The sequence below is a fragment of the Myotis myotis genome, unplaced genomic scaffold (genome assembly GCF_014108235.1).
Source record: "Myotis myotis isolate mMyoMyo1 unplaced genomic scaffold, mMyoMyo1.p scaffold_m19_p_3, whole genome shotgun sequence".
Classification (NCBI taxonomy): Eukaryota; Metazoa; Chordata; class Mammalia; order Chiroptera; family Vespertilionidae; genus Myotis; species Myotis myotis.
This window is the reverse complement of record NW_023416335.1, coordinates 94,329,847-94,355,318: the sequence shown is the minus strand read 5'-3', so window position 1 is coordinate 94,355,318 and position 25,472 is coordinate 94,329,847. Positions and strand designations below refer to the sequence as shown.

At 40.7% G+C, this 25,472-nt stretch overlaps 1 protein-coding gene across 7 annotated transcripts in view; it reads right to left on the bottom strand.

Annotated features, from left to right (window-relative positions):
• LOC118650845 (mitochondrial intermediate peptidase) overlaps nt 1–25,472 on the bottom strand; it is a 261,908-nt gene that overhangs the window by 154,300 nt on the left and 82,136 nt on the right. For all 7 annotated transcript variants that reach the window (XM_036299303.1, XM_036299306.1, XM_036299305.1 and 4 more), the window contains 2 exons: nt 20,779–20,831; nt 529–682 (listed from right to left, as the gene is read on the bottom strand). In XM_036299303.1, the coding sequence (XP_036155196.1) occupies nt 529–682; nt 20,779–20,831 (207 nt within the window). The remainder of the gene's footprint in view (nt 1–528; nt 683–20,778; nt 20,832–25,472) is intronic.

Sequence of the window (25,472 nt, the reverse complement as noted above, 5' to 3'; positions counted from 1 at the left end):
CTCTAAGGGAGACGAGTGGATTCTAGGCTTAAAGTTATTATCAAAGAAGTCAAATCAAAACATGGGACATAAATTCATATCTCATGCAAATTAAGCTCTTACAAAATTGGAAGGGGTTGGAAGAAAAGGAAATGTGACCAATGCAATGGGTTCAGAAATGAACCTAAAAGGACACTTAGCATGGCAGAAATGTAAAAAAGTAATGACAGATTTTCCTTTAATTACAATTTGTCAAACATATGAAGATTCAACCTCCTAGCAGATTCCTAAATATATTTTTTTCAAAGAACTAACTCTGCTGTTATATACTTACGTTAATTTTCAGCAGCAACTGATTTTAGAGAACAATGTTTCTTTCATACAGTGTCCTAAGTCAGAAGTGGTCATTCAGGTTTTTTGTAAAACAGGACAAAGGTGAGAGCTGCTCCAATAGGCAAAACTAACTTAAAGATGAAAGTGCTATTAACTCAATTATTAAACCCAAGAAATAGTAAAGTAATACAACTTTACACAAACTGGGATGCTTACCAGTTTTCGGACATCTTCACACCACACCTCTCCTTTTGCAGGCTGCTCTGCATACAATGCAATTCCCAACAGTTTATTAAATAAAATGTTAAGGCCTTCCATGCATGCTCCAAGGGAGAAAAATGGGCAATATAAACTGGGCTCAATATTATACCTAAGAGAAAGAAAAAAAGTTCAAAAGCATTTTGTTTAATTCAGTTTCGTAAGGTAAATTCAAAGAGCTTTTCATTTAAAATTTAGAATCATACCAGCTATTTAAAAAGGATTAAAACATAAAGGTATGTTTCTAACATTTCAGACTCAGTTTTCTTCAGAAGATAAGCAATCTAATTATTACCAGTAGTAAATAATACTAGTAATTATGGTAGACATACCATTCATTAATCTTCACTCCTTTCAGGTTTAGTCTTTCACTGATTCAGTTAAGCAGTCTGTCTATCTCAATCAACCATACCACACACGATTTTTATTTTATACATATATTATATACAAAATCTGACCAGTTCGAGCTATAACAGTAAACCTCACTTTATGAAATGTGTTACAATATGAAAATTGTAACACATTTTCGTAAATATTAAACAAATACAAATTCTGAGACACATGAAGTGAAACTTAAAATTCACACCTGTTAAAATATTTGTTAATGGAGAAATAGCTGTAATATAAACAATTAATTTATCTGTTTTGTAGTTTTATTTCTTAAATAAAGAACAGCATACTAGCAAGGCTAATTATTCCTCATCTAAAACCAACTTTTTAATGCACTAGTGCAATATAAACTAAAGGACATCCAGAACACGGGAATAAATATTCACTTTAGAGTCATTAAGTCAGGCCAGACTTTGTAACCACAGCCATGCTGGGGTCCAACCCCAGCAGGTCCAGGGGTCCCCAAAGGTGTGGATGGAGTCAGTGAAGAATGAATGACATGGAGGCTGAGTTCAGTTGATCATCATAGCCGTGTTCTCTTGCCAGGGTCTGGTCAGGATCTCCAGCGAAGTTCTGGTTAGGATCTCCAGACAGGTTCTGTGTCCATGTTCTCTTGCTAGGTTCTCCAGCCAGGTTCTGTCCAGGTTCTCCAGCCAGGTTCAGTCACGAGGTTCTAGTCAGGTTCTCTTGCCCATTTCTGTAGTCAGGTTCAGTCCAGGATCTTTTGCCATGTTCTCTGGCTAGGTTCTGTCTCTAGGTTCTGAGGCCAGTTTCTGTCCAGGATCTTTTGCCATGTTCTCTCCAGCGAAGTTCTGTCTCTAGGTTCTGTGTAGGTTCTGTGTCTAGGTTCTGTGTCCTGTTGTCTTGTTACATCTGTATTTATACCAGTTGATTCCAATCCTATCAATCTCTATTCCAAAGGTTAGGGCGTTTCTTATCTCCATTTCAGGGAGTAAAGATTATGTAGCTTAAGCATGATTGTTCGCAGTTAAAGTGATTAATTACTCACCTGGCACTTAGTTAAGGGGCTTTATTCCCTCCCTAACTTCAGGGGAAAATCCCTACCTGGGGAAACAACCGTTCTCAGACAGGTGACCTTGGTTAAAACACATAGTGCCGAGAAGGTGAGCAAACACATTAAGAACAGTATGCCATATATGCCAGGTCCCTTGAAACAGCAAGGATGGACCGGCTCCCGGCACAGCCAGAAAGTATAGCTCTAGAATAATAGTCAAGTACTTACTTTATTCCACTTTCTAGGATTAACAACATGTATACATACAAATAAAAATATACAAACCTAGACTTATTACTAAATGGGTGATTTGATTTAGTGAGTGAGCATAAACTGCACCACAAATAAGATTTGGGCTATAGAGATCCACAAATTTACAACTTAGTTTCTGATCAATTTTTAAATAAAAATAGAATCTCAATGTTGAAAGAGCTGCTAGTGGTCCAGTGTCCTTACTCACTCACCGATTCACTCATGCAGGTGGTCGACAAACCAAGGGGATGCTGGATGTAAGGAATGGGAAGAGAGTCTGTCTCCAAGAAGCTCACAGTGAAGGAGGCAGAGAAGTGAAATGACTATACTGTCTCCTGAGCCTAGACAGGGGCTAGGGGAAGTTGCTCAACAGACACTGTTAAAGGAATGAGTGAACAAGTACTAAACAGCAGGGTAGCAAAAGAGTGCATGATGACTTTACCTGTACCAGAAGGGGTTAAAATTAAGAAGCAGGATTTTGCAGGGCAGGGTGGGAATGAGGATGAGATAAGGGAGAAGTAAGAAGGCAATTCCAAGGAGAAGCAACAATGTGACAGCCATATGAAGGCATGAAATAGACTGGTAACTTACAGTATTCAGGTAGATAAATATGTGCGTTCATAATGCAGGGAACAAATGGGAAATGAGAGGGAGAGGAGACTGGACACAAGTGGTCAGGTCCAGACAACTGAGGACCTGAGACACCAACCTGAGGAATTAGAATTTTATATTGTAGGCCCATGGTCTCTTAACTTTTTGATTATATAACCCTATCAATAAAATATTGTTTGAGTATTCAAGAGTATTCAACCTAAATAGAAATATATTTATAAATTATATGCATGTGCTATTGTTCTACTACATTCCAAAACAAACAAAGACATTTTTATAAGATAAGATACAGAAAAATAAATCTAAACTATTTCTTATATTTTATGTACATATCCTTAATGGATTGCTTACAGGTCGGGAGATATGAAAGACTGCTTCTGTAGGCAAGAGAGAAGCAATCTGATGCCAACACTGAGAGGTTGACAGTAGTGTGGGGAATACTGGAAGAGGCAAGGAGAACAGAGTAAACTATTAAGAGCCTGAATGAGAGCAATAGCAGTGGGATCAAGGATAAGGAGGCAGATTTGAATTTGTTTTTCTTTTAAGTGAAAAATTATCAGGACTGTGTGAATGACTGGATTTAGAGGGTAAGAAAAAACAGTCTAGAAGCAGGTTTTTGGCTTGAGCAAATGGGTGGACAGAGTTGCAGAGTCATTTAATCTGAGCAGTGAAGACAAAGAAGCGAGATGGGTATCACCTCAGTGGGAGAAGAAAGGAGGGTGTGGGCAATTGTGAGACAAGAATGGAGGGTTTACAAAAATAAATTCAGTTTGGAGACACTGATATTGAGGTGTTCATAGGATGTCAAATACTCAGGACACTAAGACTAAGGAGACCTCATCGTTCAGGTGTGAGTTAAAGCTGCAGACAGAGATAGGGTTATCAGGGAAGAGTGATGTGGGTGAGAAGAGGATTAAGAGCAAATCCCTGGACTTCCAAATGAAGAGAGGGAAGGAAGACTGAAAAATTAGAGCTGTTAGAGAATTGAAAGGAAGGTAAATCATGGAAATAGGGGAGAAACGCATTTTAAAAAAAGAAATAATTGAGGCCTCTGATTTCTGGTTTAACATGTAAGGAACCTTGAAAGTATTACACCATCCCAAGAAGTGAAAAGTAGAACCAACTGAAAATCACTAACTCTTCCTAGGTCCAGCAAAGAACTGAGGTCATAGAGAAAAATCACAGCCCCCTAAACTGAAAAGACATGTAGGCAGTTATACGATTCTCCAGTGTGCAGAAATCTGACAGTTAAAAACTCCAGGGAGACCTAGTTTAAGGAGGAATCCCCACACTTTTAGGAGTTTTGGCTTAGGGAGCCCTACCAGGCTCTCACAGTGAAGATCAAGAAAAATTCCCCCATATTTCCTGCCAGGGAAGGAAAAAGTATCCATTACAAAATACACCAAAACATTGTTATTCTTAATAAGGCCTGCCCTGAAAAGAAACTCTTTTTTTTCAAAGAAATATATTTTTATTGATTTCAGAGAGGAAGGAAGGGGAGAAAGAGATAGAAACATTCATGATGAGAAAGAATCATGGACTGGCTGCCTCCTGCAAGTCCCCCACTGGGGATCGAGCCCACAACCCAGGCATGTGCTCTTGACTGGAATCGAACCTGGGACCTTTCAGTTCTCAGGCCAACGCTCTATCCACTGAGCCAAACCGGCTAGGGCAGCCGTGGGCAAACTATGGCCCTCGGGCCGGATCCGGCCCATTTGAAATGAATAAAACTAAAAAAAAAAAAGACCGTACCCTTTTATGTAATGATGTTTACTTTGAATTTATATTAGTTCACACAAACACTCCATCCATGCTTTTGTTCCGGCCCTCTGGTCCAGTTTAAGAACCCATTGTGGCCCTCGAGTCAAAAAGTTTGCGCACCCCTGGGCTAGGGCAAAAGAAACTCTTTTACCAGAGGGTGGGGAAATAGCCAACTAGAGCCCCTTTTAGCCTTCTTGTCTCTGAAAAGTACTTGTTAAAAGTCACAGCCAAGGGGCACAGGCTCACTAACAGACTGAGGCCTAATGATAGGACTAGAATGCATCTCCTCTCCCACAAGTCACTACATCAATAGAGAGCTCTTATAACACAACAGGGAAATACAACTGAAAGAACTGCATGTCTCAGACTATATTTAAATATAAGTCCCTAGAGCAGTGATGGTGAACCTTTTGAGCTCGGCGTGTCAGCATTTTGAAAAACCCTAACTTAACTCTGGTGCCGTGTCACATATAGAAATTTTTTTATATTTGCAACCATAGTAAAACAAAGACTTATATTTTTGATATTTATTTTACATATTTAAATGCCATTTAACAAAGAAAAATCAACCAAAAATATGAGTTCGCGTGTCACCTCTGACACGCGTGTCATAGGTTCGCCATCACTGCCCTAGAGAAACCCAAAGACAATAGAGCAGTGGTTCTCAACCTTCCTAATGCTGTGACCCTTTAATACAGTTCCTCATGTTGTGGTGACCCCCAATTTCATTGTTACAAATTGAACATAAATAAAGCATAGTGATTAATCACAAAAACAATATGTAATTATATATGTGTTTTCCGATGGTCGTAGGCGACCTCTGTGAAAGGGTCGCTCGACCCCCAAAGGGGTCGTGACCCACAGGTTGAGAACCGCTGCAACAGAGGCAACAGAAAAGTTAAACTTCCCAAACCACAGCTACTGCAAAAAGTAAACACAGCCTAATCCAGGGGTGGGCAAACTTTTTGACTCGAGGGCCACAATGGGTTCTTAAACTGGACTGGAGGGCCGGAACAAAAGCATGGATGGAGTGTTTGTGTGAATATAAATTCAAAGTAAACATCATTACATAAAAGGGTACGGTCTTTTTTTTTTTAGTTTTATTCATTTCAAACAGCCGGATCCGGCCTGCGGGCCCGCCGTTGTTTGCCCACGGCTGGCCTAATCCCTAGGCAGATAAACATAGAACCTCACAACAAAGCCCTATTTATCTCCATTTCTTTTACCTAGTACATCATGTCCAAGTTTCAACAAAAACTTCGAAATCACGCTAAAAGATGAAAACACAGTTTAAAGAGACAGAACAAGCAACAGAACCAGATTCAGATATGTCAGAAATATTAGAATTATCAGGTTTAGAATTCAAAAGGAATAAGAAAATACACAAGAATACATGGCGAATGTAAGAAGAAAGACGGAAACTCTAAAAAATTTTAATTTTTAATTAAAAGGAAATGCTAGAAATCAAAAACATTTAAACAGAAATGAAGGCCTTTGATAGGCTCATCAGCAGACTGGATACAGCTGAGGAAACACTGAGTGAACTTAAAGAATGTCAATAGAAATTTCCAAAACTAAAATGCAAAGAGAAAAAAAGAATAAAAAAGACAGATGAGAACACCCAAAGAATTGTGGGACAATTACAAAGGTGTAATGCACACATATTGGCAATACCAGTAGGAGAAGAGAGAGAAAAAGAAACAAAAGAAATATTTAAAGTAATAATGACTGAAAACTTTCAGATGAAAGATAAACACCAAACCACAGATCCAGGAAGGTCAAAGTACACTAAGCAGAAAAACAAAACAAAAATACTCCACTTAGGCATATATCATAGTTAGGCTGCAGAAAAAAACAAAACAAAAACGTCTTCAATGATGCCAGAAGAAAACCACCTCCATAGAGGAACAAGGATAAGAATTACTTTAGACTTTTCTTCAGAAACCATGCACGCAAAAGGAGTGTGATGTGAAATACCACAAACCTTGAATTCTGTATCCATCAGAATTATCCTTCAAAAGTGGAGATATAAAAACTTTCTTGGACAAACAAAAATTGAGGGAATTTTACCCCAGTAGATCTGACTTCAAAGGGTGTTAAAAGAAGTTCTTCAGGAAGAAGAAAAATGATAGTCAGAAACCTGAATCTATAGAAAGAAAGAAAGAGCATTGAAGAAGGAAGAAATGAAGATATAAAAATAGTTTTATTTCTTATTTTTAAATAATTGAACAGACAACAGTTTGTTCAGAATAATAGTAGCAACAATGTATTAAGTGATTGTAACTTATGGATAAGTGAAATGCATGACAGAAAAATTATGAGGGATTGAAAAGAATAACTGGGTACTTGCACTAACCAGAAGCAGTACAGTATTATAAGAAAGTGAACTTAAATTATTTGTAAACATGTATTGTAAACCTTAGGACAACTAATATAAAAGGATTTCAAAAAGAGAGAGAGGAGAAAAACTGGAATCAAAATAATTAAGATCATACAAAGCAGAAAAGAGTGAAAGACAAAAGAAAAAGAAACAATAAGAATAATGAAAACAGCAACAAATGTGACAGACATTAATCCAATTATATAACTAATCACTTTAAACATTAATGGTATAAATATAACCATTAACATACAGAGATTGCCTGTGTAGCTCAGTTGATTGAGTGTTCCCATGCACTAAAAGGTCCCTGGCTGATTGATTCCTGGTCAGGGCACATGTCTGGGCTGCAGGCTTAATCCCCAGTAAGGGATGTTTCTCACTCTCATCCATGTTTCTCCATCTCCCTTCCTCTCTCTCTAAAATCAATAAAAACATTTAAAAGATAAACAAGACCCAAAAATAAGTTGTCTATAAGACATTCACTTTAAATATAAAGATAGATCAAAAGTAAAGTAATAACGATATATCATGCTAACACTAATCAAAAGAAAGTTGCTACATTAATTTCAAAGAAAGCAGGCTTCAGAAAAAAGGAAAGTTATTAAGGAAAAGGATAAAGAGGGACATTATGTAATGATAAAGTGATCAATTCTCCAAGAAGACACAACAATCCTTAATGTTCATGCACCTAACAACAGAGCTTCAAAATACAAGAGGCAAATATTGATAGAACTGTAAGGAGAAATAGAGGAATCCACTATGACAGCTGGAGACTTCAATATCCACCTATCAAAAATGAACACATCCAGCAGGTAGAAAATCTGTGAAAACAGAGTTGAACTCAACAGCATTATCAACTGGATATAATTGACATCTAGAGACTGCTTCATCCAACAGTGGCATACACATTCTTATAAATATCACATTGAAAATTCACCAAGATAGACCACACTAGAGAAAATAAAACACACCTTAACAAATTTCAAAAAACAGAAAGCTTACAATACATACTCTAAGAAAAAAAATGGGATTAATCTAGAAATCAAAACCAGAAAGCTAGAAAACCACAAAGTATTTAATGATTAAACAACAAACTCCCAAATAATATACAAGTAAAAATCTCGCCGAGACCGGTTTGGCTCAGTGGATAGAGCGTCGGCCTGTGGACTGAAAGGTCCCTGGTTCGATTCCGGTCAAGGGCATGTACCTGGGTTGCGGGCACATCCCCAGTGGGAATGTGCAGGAGGCGGCTGATCGATGTTTCTCTCCCATCGATGTTTCTAACTATCTCTCTCTCCCTTCCTCTCTATAAAAAATCAATAAAATATATTAAAAAAAAAAAATCTCGAGAGAACCAAGATGGCGGCATAAGTTAACGCCGGAGTTTGCTGCCTTGAACAACTACTTCAAAAGTGAAACTAAAAAACGGAACGGACATCACCCAGAACCACAGGAACGCTGGCTGAGTGGAAGTCCTACAACTAGGAGGAAAGAGAAACGCATACGGACACTCAGAGGAGGCGCAGTGCTGAAGTCAAATTCGGAGGTGCGGAGTGCGCGGAGCGGGCTGGCGGCGGAGGCCGCGGTTGGAGTTTTCAATCGGGAGGGAGTCGCAGAATCTGAGCTCCAGATACAGGCGAGTCTTTAGGGACCCAGACTCAAACGGGAGAAGCGGGACTGTCTGGCTTCGGTCAGAGCGAGTGCAGCTTTCTCTCCGAGCTTTGCAGCGGGTGCTGGGACTCAGAGAGGCAGAGCCCCTGGGGATAGGACTGAGAGCCGCCATAACTGCTCTCTCCGGCCCACCCTGTTGATCCTGTGTGACCCGCCCCGCCCAAGCCCTGCACAGAGGCATTTGCCGGATAGCCTCAGGCAAAGGCTAGATTAGCACCTCCCTAGAGGACAGAAGTTCTCTCACTGCTGACACAGCTGATTCTCATAGCCACTTGGCCTGGAGGTCAAACCCTCCCTGGTATTAGCTACAACAATCAAGGTTTAACTATAAGACTGCGCACAAAGACCACTAGGGGGTGCACCAAGGAAGCAGAACAAAATGCAGCGACAAAGAAACAGGACAAAATTGTCAATGGAAGATATAGAGTTCAGAACCACACTTTTAAGGTCTCTCAAGAACTGTTTAGAAGCCGCCGATAAACTTAATGAGATCTACAAGAAAACTAATGAGACCCTCGATGTTATATTGGGGAACCAACTAGAAATTAAGCATACATGGACTGAAATAACGAATATTATACAGACTCCTGACAGCAGACCAGAGGAGCGCAAGAATCAAGTCAATGATTTGAAATGCGAGGAAGCAAAAAACACCCAACCGGAAAAGCAAAATGAGAAAAGGATCAAAAAATGCGAGGATAGTGTAAGGAGCCTCTGGGACAGCTTCAAGTGTACCAACATCAGAATTACAGGGGTGCCAGAAGATGAGAGAGAGCAAGATATTGAAAACCTATTTGAAGAAATAATGACAGAAAACTTCCCCCACCTTGGTGAAAGAAATGGACTTACAGGTTCAAGAAGCCCGGAGAACCCCAAACAAAAGGAATCCAAAGAGGACCACACCAAGACACATCATAATTAAAATGCCAAGAGCAAAAGACAAAGAGAGAATCTTAAAAGCAGCAAGAGAAAGAAACTCAGTTACCTACAAGGGAATACCCATACGACTGTCAGCTGATTTCTCAACAGAAACTTTGCAGGCCAGAAGGGAGTGGCAAGAAATATTCAAAGTGATGAATACCAAGAACCTACAACCAAGATTACTTTATCCAGCAAAGCTATCATTCAGAATTGAAGGTCAGATAAAGAGCTTCACAGATATGAAAAAGCTAAAGGAGTTCATCACCACCAAACCAGGATTATATGAAATGCTGAAAGGTATCCTTTAAGAAGAGGAAGAGGAAGAAAAAGGTAAAGATACAAATTATGAACAACAAATATGCATCTATCAACAAGTGAATCTAAGAATCAAGTGAATAAATAATCTGATGAACAGAATGAACTGGTGATTATAATAGAATCAGGGACATACAAAGGGAATGGACTGACTATTCTTGGGGGGGAAAGGGGTGTGGGAGATGCGGGAAGAGACTGGACAAAAATCGTGCACCTATGGATGAGGACAGTGGGTGGGGAGTGAGGGCGGAGGGAGGGGCGTGAACTGGGAGGAGGGGAGTTATGGGGGGGAAAAAAGAGGAACAAATGTAATAATCTGAACAATAAAGATGTAATTAAAAAAAAAATAAGTGGAACAACAAAAATCTCTCTCACTCTCTCTCTCATCAATAAAAAAAAAAAAAAAGAAATTACTTACAATAGGAAAAAGTTGTATAGCACTGAATCCAAAGATCCGAAGCCCTGAAACTGCTTCCATTACAAGGGCTGAGTCATGCTTCCAATACAAGGGCTGAGTCACCACAAGTTGGTGGGTGTGGAGCCCGCAGCCCATGACAAAGGTATGGTGGTCATCATGTAGTGGAGATCTGACCAGCAAAAGCCACCCTCCTCCTAGTGTGGATCACCAATCAGTTTGGTTCTATCTTTTTTAAAAAATATATTTTATTGATTTTTTACAGAGAGGAAGGGAGAGGGATAGAGAGTTCGAAACATCAATGAGAGAGAAACATCGATCAGCTGCCTCCTGCACACTCCCTACTGGGGATGTGCCCGCAACCCAGGTACATGCCCTTGACCAGAATCGAACCTGGGACCCTTGAGTCTATAGGCTGATGCTCTATCCACTGAGCCAAACTGGTTAGGGCTACAATTTAATTTTTATATACTAGAGGCTTGGTGCACAAAAATTTGTGCACTCGAGGGTGGGAGGAGGTGGGGGGGTCCCTCAGCCCGGCCTGCGCCCTCTCGCAGTCTGGGACCCCTCAGGGGTCGGCCTAAGCTGGAAGTCAGACATCCCTCTGGTAGCCCGGGAGCCCTCAGGGGATGTCCGACTGCGGCTTAGGGCTGCCACAAGGTGGGACAGGCTCTCAATGCCTTCAGCCCGGCTTGTGGCTGAGTGGCACTCCCCCTGTGGAAGTACACTGACCACCAGCGGGCAGCTCCTGCGTTGAGCATTTCCCCCCTGGTGGTCAGTGTGCATCATAGTGACCGGTCGTTCCCGGTCATTCCACCATTAGGGTCAATTTGCATATTACCCTTTTATTATATAGGATTTTTAAATCCTCACCCAAGGATATGTTTTTATTGATGAGAGAAAGAGAGAGAGAAAGAGAGAGATGTGAGAGAGAAACATCGATCGGCTGTCTCCTGTACTTGCCCCAACAGGAAATCAAATCTGCAACCTAGGTATGCGCCCTGGCCTGGAAACAAATCTGCAATCTTCTGGTGTATGGTACAAAATTCCAACCAACTGAGCAAAAAAAAAAAAAAAAGAAATTGTTTTAAATAAATTTTTTTAAAAATAAAATAATTCCAATATACTTTTTATAAAGACTTACTTTTACTTTCCATGAAGAATTTACCACTATAACTTGAAAAACAAAAAAATTATCTGCTCTTTAAGATTTACCATCAAGTCACAAGACTATTCCAGGGTCAACGTTTAGCAGTTAGTTTTTTGTCTTACTTCTAATAGGGTCTTCCTTTTCTTTAGGCAAACATTTAATAAACCTGAAAGAAGTCTGAAATATTTAACATAAAGCAAAAGAAGTCCCTGGGGTTAGCTTTAAAAAAAGCTCTAATCAAGGAAAAGTTCCTATTTTTTGTTTTGTGTCAAACCACATCTTTAAGTCTTAGTTGAAAGTAGAGGAATTTATTTAACAAGGATTTAGAAATCTTCACTTTGTTCCATTCTTCTAACCTCAAACCCAAACTATTTTCCCTTTCTTTTCTCATCCATTAGCTGTACTTCTCAGCTACACATGTCAATCAAGATTATTGAAACCTCAAACCGATCTCAATCATTTGCCTTTTAAGCTACTTACAATAGATGTTTTAAACCCCCAATTCTTACAATCTTTTATCAAGCATCTCTGGATCCCTTTCCCTGAGTTACCAGCAAAATAAAGAAACTAGAAACTTTAATTAAATAAAGTAAAGCACCTAGTGGATTTCAGGTAGGTTACACTGTGTTCCTGGAATAGCTGGTGATTTCCTACTCAAAGAACCAACAAGCCTGATGGAAACCTCTGTCAGCCAATGAGGTTTTGGAAGACCTCCAGAGTGTCACACTGTTTTCAACAAATCTGAAAGATGATATATGTCATTCACAAAATGTATCACTGGATTACTTTTAATAAGAATTTCCAATAACTGGTTTAGACACAGGCTTGAACAATGACTATCAACTGTTGACCTAAGAAGCAATATACAAGCCAAAAAGGACTCTGTGTGGTTAACTGGGTCCAAATTCATAATAAGAGTCTAGCAGCCATTTTTTATAGGGGTCCTTTCATGAACAGGGGAAAACCACAGATGGCTGCCAAATCTCTTGCACTGCCTTCCTACAATCTGAGCCAACTTTATAAAGGAGTTCCTGGAATGAATTTTAACCAATGGTTTAAGACCTGCCCATGCATAGCTATATTCTCATCTACATTGTTACTGACCAATCAGAGTGGCTCCATAATGACCAATCAGGAAACATGATTCCAACCAATTAGGACAGTGCTATTTGGGTCAAACTGTGCAAACGTAGATTTCTCATTTGCATAAAGGACCAATCAGAGACCAGGGCAAGTACTTTGTCCAGGAAAGAGAGGAGCATACTTTTAGAGAGTGTTTCCCAGATTTGCAAACTTCACCCAGATAAAGTTTCTCCTTTTACCTCACCCCAGATGGAGGACTCCTGTCGACACTGGATCAACCACAGCAATTTTCTTTTTTTTTTAATTCTTTATTGCTGAAAGTATTACATTTGTCTCCTTTTCCCTCCATTGACCTCTCCCAGCTCGCTCCCACCCCCCAGGTCAGGCCCTCACCCCCTTATTGTGTCCATTGGTTATGCTTATATACATGCATACAAGTCCTTTGGTTGTTCTCTTACCCACCTCCTCCCATCCTCCCTGCCTTCTCTCTGAAGTTAACAATCTGTTAAATGCTTCTGTCTCTGGATCTATTTTTGTTCATCAGTTCATGTTGTTCATTATATTCCACAAATGAGTGAAATCATGTGGTACTTAGCTTTCTCTGACTGGCTTATTTCGCTTAGCATAATGCTCTCCAGGTCCATCCATGCTCTTGCAAATGGTAAGAGTTCTTTCTTTTTTACAGCAGCAGAGTATTCCATTGTGTAGATGTACCATGATTTGTTAATCCACTCATCTGCTGATGGCACTGAGGCTGTTTCCAAATCTTAGCTATTTTAAAGGTGCTGCTATGAACATAGGGGTATATATATTCTGATTGGTGTTTCTGATTTCTTGGGATACATTCCTAGAAGTGGGATTACTGCGTCAAATGGGAGCTCCATATTTAATTTTTTGAGGAAACTCCATACTATTTCCCATAGTGGCTGCACCACCCTGCATTCCCGCCAGCAGTATACAAGGGTTCATTTTACTCAGTGGGCAAATACTAAAACCATTTCCCCTAAGAATAGGAACAAGACAGGGATGCCCACTTTCACCATTCCTGTTCAAGATAGTATTGGAAGTGCTAACCATAGCGATCAGACAAAAAGAAGAAATAAAAGGTATCCAAATCAGAAAAGAAGAAATACAACTGTCATTATTCACAGATGACATATTGTACATAGAAAACCCTAAAGACTCCATCAAAAAACTACTACATTTAATAAATGAATTCAGCAACATAGCAGGATACTAAATATCTATGGCATTTTTATACACCAATAATGAACTGACAGAAAGGGAAACTAAAAAAAAAAAAAAAATCCCATTTACCATTGCAACAAAAAAATTAAGATACCTAGGAATAACCTTAACTAAGGAGGTAAAAGACCTGTACTTGGAAAACTAGAGGATGTTGAAAAAAGAGATAGAGGAAGACACAAACAAGTGGTAGAATATATCTTGTTCATGGATTGGTAGAATCAACATCATTAAAATGTCCATACTACCCAAAGCAATCTAGAGATTCAATGCAATCTCCATTAAAATACCTATGGCTTATTTTATAGACACCGAATAGCCACAGCAATCCTGAGAAAGAACAAAGTTAGAGGGATCATAATAACAGGTATCAAGTTATGTTACAAAACCACTGTGCTCAAAATTGCCTGGAACTGGCACAAGAACAGAAGGGAACAGAACAGAGAACCCAGAAACTGACTCAAGCCATTATGCTCAATTAATATTTGACAGAGGAGGCAAGAGCATACAATGGAGTTAAGACAGTCTCTTCAATAAATGGAGTTGCAAGAAATTGGAGACATACATGCAAAAAATGAAACCTAAATAGATGCAACCTTTTGTTGACACAACCAGTACGTATTTACTGAGAGCCCAAAGTGTGTATTCCGCATTTAACTGCAAACATACTTTGTTCTTAAGAGCTTTAAGATATGGTTGAGAAGACCCATTTAACAGAATGACAAAAAGAACACATAATCAGAAGGTCTACTGTGCAGCACACAGTCTGTAAGCATGGTGGAAGCAGGAGCTGCAAAGGTCAATTCAGACCTGCAGGCTTTTGCACTCTTGGCAAAACTTCACAGGAAAGCCAGCAAAAGAGGATAAAAGGAACCTTACTAGCCACCAGATATAGGCTCTTCTGAGACAAAAAGGGACCTGGGTGAGGGACAGGAAGTTTAGTTTGGCTTATGTAAATTGTGGAGGAAGAGGAGTTTTAGGAGAGTACAGGAAAGGCAGGTTATAGACACCAAATAACTGGATGTTTATATACTTACTAGAGGCCCAGTACATGAATTCGTGCACGGGTGGGGTCCAGCCAGCCCACCCCTATGGGGACCCATTGGTCCAGGCTGGCCAGGAGGAGGGGCCGCGGGCAGTTGGCCGGGCCCCCAATCAGGATGTTGGGGGCTGATCAGGGTGCAGGCTGGCTGGGGGGTGGGGGGGTGCAATTGGGGCCTGGACCAGGCCAGTTGGCTGCTGCAGTGTGCATCATAGCCACCAGTCATTCTGGTAGTTTCACTGTTCCATGCTGGCCTTTTATATATATAAACTAGAGGCCCGGTGCACAAAAATTTGTGCACTGGCGGAGGGGGGGGGGTGTCCCTCAGCCCCACTTGTGCCTTCTCACAGTCTGGGACCCCTCAGGAGATAACGACCTGCGGGCTTAGTCCCGCTCCTGGGTGGCAGAGGGCAGGCCCAATCCCTAGGTGCATGCCCCGCAGACCCTGGTCGGGCTCAGAACAGGGCCGATTGGGGAGTTGGGGCGCTGCCCCTGTCATGCACAGAGCAGGGCGGATCAGGAGGTTGCGATGTCACCCCCAGTCACGCTCAGGGTAGGGCCGATTGCGGGGTTGGGGCACCGCCCCCTGTCACACTCCAGGCAGGGTCGATGGGGAGGTTGAGGCACCACCCCATCATGCACAGAGCAGGGCAGATGAGGGAGTTGGGGAGCTCCCCCCTGTCATGCACAGAGCAGGCAGTTTGGGGCTCCGTACCCTGTCACACACAGAGCAGGGCCGATCAGGGGGTTGGGGAGCTCCCCCATGTCACGCACAGAGAAGGGCCGATAGGGGAGTTGGGGCACCACCCCCTGTCACCCACAGAGCAGGGCCGATCAGGGGGTTGGGGCACTCCCCCGTCACACTCAGGGCAGAGGCGATGGGGAAGTTGTGGCTCCACCCCGTCACACACAGAGCAGGGCCCATGGGAGGGTTAGGGCGCCGCAGCCTGTCACACGCAGAGCAGGGCCGGTCAGGGGGTTGGGGAGCTCCCCGCTATCAGGCACAGAGCAGGGCCGATCAGGGGGTTGTGGCGCCTTCCCCTGTCACGAACAGAGCAGGGTGGATAGGGAGGTTGCGGCCCCGCCCCATGTCACACACAGAGCCACAGGGTGATCAGGGGGTTTGGGCGCTGCCCCCTGTCACGCTGCTCCAGGGACCAGGAGGCCTGGCGGCTCCGCTGATCCCATTGCTGGGAGGCCTCGCAGCTCCGCTTGACACAGGGGCAATGAGGCCTCACTGCTCTGCTGATACCAGTGCTGGGAGGCCTCACTGCTCCGCTGATCCTAGTGCCAGGAGGCCTCGCAGCTCCGCTGATCCCAGTGCCGGGAGGCCTCACAGCTCCACTGATCCTGGTGCTGGGAGGCATATTACCCTTTTACTATATAGGATAGAGGCCTGGTGCACGGGTGGGGGCCGGCTGGTTTGCCCTGAAGGGTGTCCTGGATCAGTGGGGGTGTCCCGCTTGGGTGCCTGGCCAGCCTGGATGAGGGGATGATGGCTTTTTGCAGCTGGTCACACCCTCTTCAGGGTGGGGGTCCCCACTGGGGTGCATGGCCAGCCTGGATGACGGGCTGATGGCTGTTTGCAGCTAGTCACACCCCCTTCAGGGTGGGGGTCCCCACTGGGGTGCCTGTCCAGCCTGGTTGACGGGGTGATGGCTGTTTGCAGCTGGTCACACCCCCTTCAGGGTGGGGGTCCCCACTGGGGTGCCTGGCCAGTCTGGGTGAGGGGCTGAGGGCCATTTTCAGGCTGGCGGGTGACTGAAGCTCCCAACCTCTCCTTTTTTTCTTTTTTTTTTTTATTCTGGGATTTGTGTACCTTCTATGGCTGTCATTGGAGCTGAGAGCCGGCTATAGCTCTGAGGATAGGCTCCAGCTCTGAGACCTCAGCTGCTGAAAGCAGGTATCTGGGTTTGTTTGGATTCTATAATTGTAACACTGTTGCGATCCTGCTCGCTCCAGCTCTGACGGCTGAAAGCAGGTTTCTGGAGCTTGTTTAGCTCCTATAATTGCAACATAGTTGCTTAGAGTGCAAGCTCAGAGGCCGGAGGCGGCAGGCGGGGAACCTTGGCTTCCTCTATCACTGAAGCAAGCAAGCCTCCTTTTCGCTTCCGCTGCCTGGTTGCCGGCCGCCATTTTGGTTGGCAGTTAATTTGCATATCTTGCTGATTAGCCAATGGGAAGGGTAGCAAAGTTACGGTTAATTACCATGTTTCTCTATTATTAGATAGGATTGTTAAAGAAGAATGGGTTGTGATCAGATCCTAGAAGGCCTTGAATGAAAACTCTAATGTTATTTTGAAGGCAGTAATGATCCCACAACCCTGAAAAGGGTAGGATCCAAAAATGAACTGTCCTGCCAACCACACAGGGTTCCTCCACTCTGGATACAGTGGCAAGATGGACTTCCCTGATTCAGTATCCTTAATCTGTCATTTAAAGCAGGGGTGGGAACATCCATCCTGCAGGCCATATAAGGCCTGAACAATCATTAGGTCTGGCTCTGCCAAGGCATTAGGGGTGAGTTAATTAAATGATTGACCAAATAGAGCAGTCTAATTTTTAAGTTGATAATTTTGTATGGCCTGTGAATGATGTTATAAAATCCAAATGGCCCTTGGCAGAAAAAAAGTTTCCCCACCCCTAATCTAAAGCTTTGCTGGCCTGGCAGGTGTGTTTAAGTGGTTGAGCATTGACCTATAAGCCAAGAGATCACAATTCGATTCCCAGTCAGGGTACATGCCTGGGGGGTGGGGGGGAGGAGGGGGTTGTGGGCTCGATTCCTAGTGGGGGTGGGGGGCGTTCGGAAGGCAGCTGATCAACAATTCTCTTTCATCTTTTTTTAAAAATATATTTTATTGATTTTTTACAGAGAGGAAAAGAGAGGGACAGAGAGTCAGAAACATCGATGAGAGAGAAACATCGATCAGCCGCCTCCTGCACACCTCCTACTGGGGATGTGCCTGCAACCAAGGTACATGCCCTTGACCGGAATCGAACCTGGGACCTTTCAGTCCGCAGGCCAATGCTCTATCCACTGAGCCAAACCAGTTAGGGCTCTCTTTCATCTTTGATGTTTCTGTCTCTCCCTCTTCCTTCCTCTCTCTGAAATCAATAAAATCAAATCTTAAAACTTTTCTAATGAACATTCTACAACTAATTTGATACACTCATTAGATGAGTGTTTCCTTCGAGAAGCTTTAAGGGAGAACTGACCCCTCTTTCAAAAGATTTTTGAGAACACTTAAAAAGCATCTTTCATAATGGACCATTCTCCAGAAGAATATCCACAGATGTCCAAACCCATATAATAATGTTATTTTAGTACTAATAATACAAGCATTATTTCATTTAATCCTGACATATGAAGTAGAGACTATAATAACCCTCATTTTATAGATAACCTTGCTAAGAGACTTAGAGAGGATAAATAACTTTCTAAAGGTTGTGTGTAGCTCATTTAATGGTGGAACCAGGACTTGCCCAGGTCCCTCTGACTTCAGGAAACATGCTCCTGGCCACACTGCCCTGGAAATTCAAGGGTTCCCATTCTTTCAAGTGGCTGATTCGGACAATAAAACCCCATCTCTGTGGTTGGTATAGAGGTTGTGAGAAATCACAACTTATTTGGGGACTTTCTGTTAGCAACATAAAAACTTTCCAATGTTGTATTTTTGGTAGAAATGGAGAAGAGGAAGTCACTACCATTTATTCAACAGCTTTTGTTTAAGGTCACTATTAAACTGTACAGAGATTTTATACACCTAATTAGTACATCTCCTTTAAATTCCAATTGATTTTATCTTTCCAAATCTTCTAATATTCTTATGTAATTTCCATAGAACCACCATTTGGGCATGCTATATTTACAAAATACAGTTAAATGACAAAAATATTAAATTTAAGGCTATGGCATTAATTAATAAACATGATATGGACAAATACCACATAAAAATCAGACATCAAAAAATTAGAAAGAAAAAAATATACTGAACATACTAATTTTCAAAGTAAAAAAAATACATAAATATGGAAAGCATTAAGAAAAAATTTTATTCCTTTATGCTACATCTTTTTTTTAAATGTATTTTATTGATTTTTTACAGACAGAAAGGAAGAGGGATAGAGAGTTAGAAACATCGATGAGAGAGAAACATTGATCAGCTGCCTCTTGCACATCTCCCACTGGGGATGCTCCCGCAACCAAGGTACATGCCCTTGATCGGAAATCAAACCTGGGACCTTTCAGTCCGCAGGCCGACGCTCTATCCACTGAGCCAAACCGGTTAGGGCTATGCTACATCTTAACAGGCCAATCATCCAAGCCAAATCTTTCTTTGAAAGAATTTTAAAAGATAAATTATATTTTTATGCAACTATAGGGAACAGTGTATTAGTAAAACAATACCTTATGTTAAGCTATAATATATTCTAAGCACTTACTGTTTATCATAAACAAATTATTACAGATTTTGAATAACAGTTTATGTGCTTTTATAGAGAAAATGACATGTTGAATTCGAGATAATGTATAAAAAATTGTATTTGATGAAGTATTATTCCTGGCTATGAGACAATTGTGCTTTGGCAGTAAACTGATTTGGGGAACAGAGATATAATAAAGAAGCCAAAGAGTGGAAAATAAATAAAAATTATGTGGGTGAACTTTTCAATACACTAATTGATTCTGAAGCACCTCTTCCTGCTGATGCAGAAAAGAACATATAAAGTTATTCATTTCTGTTGTATGACAAATACCAAAAGAAATAATTTTTAAAAAGTCTAATTTTAGTGAAGTACTTAGTACTTGATGTTTGAATAATACATAGTAATAAAAACACTTTAAAGTTTAATACCAATAAAACAAATATATTATTATCGTGATATATGCTAACATGCATTAATGAAGAAAAAGGCACAAAACTTTTATTTTCTTCTATTACCTAAATCAACCTTAATTATCTTAGTTAAACTGCATACCTCAAAAATCTGTAAGAGAAAAATTTTAGCCCTGGCTGGATGATTCAATTGACTGGAGTGTCATCCCATGCACCAAAAGGTTAAAGATTGGATTCCAAGCCGTGGCATATACTTATGTTGTGGGTTTGATACCCAGTTGGGGCATGTAAGGGAGGCAATTAATTGATGTTTCTTTCTCACATCAATGTTTCCCTCTCTGAAATCAGTAAAACATATCCTCGGGTGAGGATTAAAAAAAAAGAAACAGAAAAATGTTAATGCTTTGCTAAAGAGTAGGATCCTAAGAGTTTTTAAAAATTCATATTGTGCATATACAGTTCCTTGGGACATTACATTTTAAAATGTGTTCATTTTAAGTAGAACTCCATATTTCTTGGGTTTATATGCAAATATAAAAATTACAGAGGCAGGGAATTTTTAGGAAAAAATATCTACACTTTGCCACAATAAAATACACACAGGCGAATACAGAAGCCAGAGGAATAATCAACTTGTTTCCTAAGTTTTAATTTCATTTATATCCTTCCAGATCCCAAGTACTACTTTATTCCTTCATTGGTTCAACAAATATTTGCTGACCACTACCCTCAACCAGAAACAGGATACAATAGGGTTCTAGCAAAGTTCCAGTCCCCCAAATGTTCAAAGTCTAGAAAGAGAACCTGGAAGCTACACACAGGAGAAGGGCAAGATTCTAGACATCATGGGGAGAGATTTTTAAAGTCTTAAACAGGAAATGACATAAGCTATAGAATAGGCTTGTGGGGGAGAGGTAAAGCATGTTACTGTGACTGAGAGCATAGCTTTTGTAATCCATATTAAATGTGGGCAGATGCTGATCATGCCAGCAGAGGGACTGAACTGGAGAAGACAGAAGTTTGTAACGTGGGCAACTGAGTAAGGAAAGTAGTTGTACAATTAATGTGCAAAGTGCTCAATAAATACTAATTTTTTTCTTCCTTCTCAAAAAACTTACCTTTCTGCACGAATCACACCACTGTAGTAGGGGGGATCCCAAGGCATTAATTCCTACAATGAAAAAGTTCACTGTTATGAAAGCTATCGACTATTTCACAACTTTTATCAATAATTTAGCTAGTTTATAAGATGTAAACCAGTTATTATATCAGAAAAGTTCTATAAAACCCTAAAAAGTCATGACTTGGCAGGAAATAACTGCCTCTTTATTTTAACTTTTCTGTAATCAATGAGTGAGAGTTATAAGTAAGGCATAATCCCAGAATTTGGGGAAAAGGTAAAGAAATATCATTTTAAAATATAAACTAATAAAAGTCAACATTAATAGATTAAATCAGCCATGTTGAGATTTCTCCCAAAATATAATCCATAAAACATAATGGAGGTAAGATTAGTGTATTAAAGGTAAGATTACGTTCTTTCTAAACCTAAGCAAGAAGCTTAGGGTGGATCCCCAAAATGAAAGCAACAATTTAAAATGTAACTAAAGCAGAATTAACTCTAATCTTAGCAAAAAAAATATGTCATGGAGAAATGCTATAATAACACTGTTTTTGACGACTGGTACAGAACAATGAAAAAGACAAGCGTGGATACCTGAAGGATCATCCTCCCCACAAACTACGCAGGTGACAAAGAGTGTTTCAGAGGCAAGTCGGCAAAGTCAGACTACTTGGGTTCAAGTCTTTGATCCACACTAGTTTTAAGACTTGGAAAACTTATTTCTGCTCACTGATGCTTTCTTGTTCTCCTCCTATGTGACCTGATCTCTTCCAGGCTGTCCCCCTCCCTCGGTCTACTCTGCCTGCACTGGCCTCCCCATGGCTCCCTGATCACACATGGCAGCCTCCTGCCTCAGGCCCCTGCACCTGCTACCTCTCTCTTAGAATGGCCTTCTCTGTGCTGTCTCCATAGCATACTCCTCACTTCTTCCAAGTTTTTGCTCAAGTCCACTTACTGACCAATACGTATAAAATAGCAACCTCCATCCCCTTTTCTCTGCATTATTTTCCCTATAGCCTTTATTCACTTTGTATTTTTATTAAAAAATTTTAATGTTGACACTGTAGATGTCTCCCCTTCCCCTCTCTTTACCCACCTCCAACTATACCCCCCTCCCTCTCCCTTGGCCTTCACCACACTATTGTCCATGTCCATGGGGCATGGATATATGTTCTTTAGCTAATACCTTCACCTTCTTTATTCAGTGCCCCCCACCTCCTTTTCCTCTGGCACCCGCCAATCTGTTCCATGTATCCATGGGGCCAGTTCCATTTTGATCATAGGTTTATTTTTTTCATTAGATTTTACATATTAGTACCATCATATGGTATTTGTCTTCCTATGAATGGCTTATTTCCTCTAGCATAATACCAGTACTCTCCAGGTCCTTCGATGCTGTCACAAAGGGTAAGAGTTCCTTCTTTTTTACAGTGTATAGTATACTATTGTGTAAATGTACCACAACTTTTTATCCACTCATCTGCTGATGGACACTTGGGCGGTTTCCAGATCTTGGCTATTGTAAACAAGTCTGCTATGAACACAGAAATGCATGTATTCTTTTTGATTGGTGTTTCAAGATTCTTGGGATATATTCCCAGAAGTAGATTGCTGGGTCAAAAGGCAGTTACATTTAATTTTTTGAGGAGACTCCATACTGTTTTCCACAGTGGCTGTACCAATCTGCATTCCCACTAATAGTGCACTAGGATTTCCTTTTCTTCAAATCCTTGCCAGCACTTGCTGTTAGTTGATTTATTGATGGTAACCATTATGGCAGGTGTAAGGTGATAACTCATTTTAGTTGTTTTTTTTTTAAATCCTCACCCAAGGATATTTTTTTCATTGATCTTGAGAGAAAGAGTGGAAGGGAGGGAGGGAGAGAGGGAGGAAGAGAGAGAAAGAGGACATCGACTGGCTGCCTGCCACATGTACCCTGATTGGGACAGGGATCGAGCCTGCAACCGAGGTACGTGCTCTTGACAGGGAATTGAACCCATGACCCTGCCATCCCTGTGCCAACACTCTAACCACTGAGCAACTGGCCAGGGCTCATTGTAGTTTTAATATGCATCTCTCTTACGATTAGTGACCTTGATCATTTTTTCATATCTATTGGCCATCTGTATGTCCTCTTTGGAGAAGTATCTATTCAGGTCCTGTGCTCATTTTTTTTTATTGGATTATTCTCCCATTGTTGAATTGGATAAATTCTTTATATATTTTGGAAATTAACTCCTTATCAGATGTATCACTGGCAAATATGTTCTTCCATACAGTGGGCTCTCTTTTCATTTTGTTGTTTTGTTTTTCTGTGCAGAAGCTTTTTAGCTTGATGTAGTCCCATTTGCTTATCTTTTCCTGAGTTTCCCTAGCCCCCAGAAACATATCAGCAAAAATAGTGCTGTGAGAGATGTCTTGAGATTCTACTGCTAATGTTTTCTTGGGTTTTTATTGTTTTGTGTATTACATTTAAATCTTTTAGCCATATTAAGTTTATTCTTGTGTATGATGTAAGTTGGTGGTCTAGTTTTATTTTTTTCATGTATCTGTCCAATTTTTCCAACACCATTTATTGAAGGGACTGTCTTGACTCCATTGTATGCTCTTGCCTCCTCTGTCAAATAGGAATTGAGCATAATGGCTTGAATTGGTTTCTGAGGTCTCTGTTCTGTTCCATTGGTTTATATGCCAGTTCTTATGTTAGTACGAGGATATTCTGACTACAATGGCCTTGTAGTAGTTTGATATCTGATATTGTGATACCTCCAACCTTGTTCTTTTCCCCAAAATTTCTGTGGCTATTCGGGGTCTTTTTTAAAAAAAAAAAAAAATTTGTTTCATTGCTTAAAATATTACAAAGAGTATTACAGATGTCTCCTTTATTTTTCCCCCTTGACCTTCCCCAGGCCTTCCCTAACCCCCAGTGTCTTGTGTCCATTGGTTATGCTTATATACATGCATACAAGTCCTTTGATCTCTTTCCCTCCCCCAACCCTCCCCGGGCTTCCCGCTGTAGTCTGACATTCTGCTCGATGTTGCTCTGCCTCTGTATCTATTTTCGTTCATCAGTTTGTAATGGTCTTTATTATCCATAAGTGAGATCATATGGTATTTTTCTTTCATTGACTGGCTTATTTCACTTAGCCAGTTCCATCCATGCTGTTACAAATGGTAAGAATTCCTTCTTTTTTACAGCAGCATAGTATGCCATTGTGTACATGTACCACAGTTTTCTAATCCATTCATCTGCTGATGGGCACTTAGGCTGTTTCCAAATCTTAGCAATGGTAAATTGTGCTGCTATGATCATAGGGATGCATATATCCTTTCTGATTGGTGTTTCTGGTTTCTTGGGATATATTCCTAGAAGTGGGATCACTGGGTCAAATGGGAGTTCCATTTTTAACTTTTTGAGGAAACCCCATACTGTCTTCCATAGTGGTTGCACCAGTCTGCATTCCCACCGGCAGTGCACAAATGTTCCTTTTTCTCCGCATCCTCTCCAGCACTTGTCGTTTGTGGATTTGTTGATGATAGCCATTCTGACAGGTGTGAGATGGTACCTCATTGTTGTTTTGATTTGCATCTCTCAGATGATTAGTGACTTTGAGCATGTTTTCATATGTCTCTTGGCTTTCTGAATGTCCTCCTTTGAAAAGTGTCTACTTAGGTCTTTTGCCCATTTTTTCATTGGATTGTTTATCTTCCTTTTGTTAAGTTGTATGAGTTCCCTATAAATGGTGTAGATTAAACCCTTATCAGTGATAACATTGGCAAATATGTTCTCCCATGCAGTGGGCTTTCTTGTTGTTTTGTTGATGGTTTCTTTTGCTATGCAGAAGCTTTTTATTTTGATGTAGTCCCATTTGTTTATTTTCTCTTTAGTTTCCAATGCCCTCGGAGCTGTCCTGGAATTTTTTTCTAGGTCTTTGAAATATACCATTGGTATTTTAATAGGAATTGCAGGGACTCTATAGATTGCTTTGGGTAGTATAGCCGTTTTAATGATGTTAATTCTTCCAATCTATGAACATGGTATATGTTTCCACTTATTTGTATCTGCCTTAATTTCTTTCTTCAATGTCATATCTATAGTCTTTATATCCCCATATGGCACAGCACATGTTTATTTTTTCATGTGTTGTGCTTTCTTCCCCTAAGCTTCATGAGGGCAAGGAACTTGTTTGCATTTTCCCCTATTATATCCTGGTGGCAACCTGAACACCGCCTGATACTCAGTATTCACCCAATAGCTATTTGGTGACTGAGTGAACAGCACCTCCCAAACAGGATTGCTTAATGCACTTAAACTATTAAACAGAACACCTGGCATTGAGTAAGAGCTCTGTAAATGTTAGCTTCTATCCTTATTACCATTATCCTTTAAATTTCACTTTAGATATCATCTCCTTGAACAATAAGGTACTCTTTCTCATATTCCACGATCATATGTCTATCATGGACGTACTCCAACATAAGATACTTGTAGGTTTATTTTATTTTTCTAGTCCCTGAGTGTTCAGTTCCTGGCACATATTTCCTCCAACAGATGATCATTTACTATCTGCTGGTATAGAGTGCAGGCTCTAATGATAGAAAAAAAAAAAAAAGGACATGACTCGTGCCAAGGGGCCAATGATGTTGCAGGCAGTAGAAAGATAAGTGGGTCAACAATCCTAGAGCATT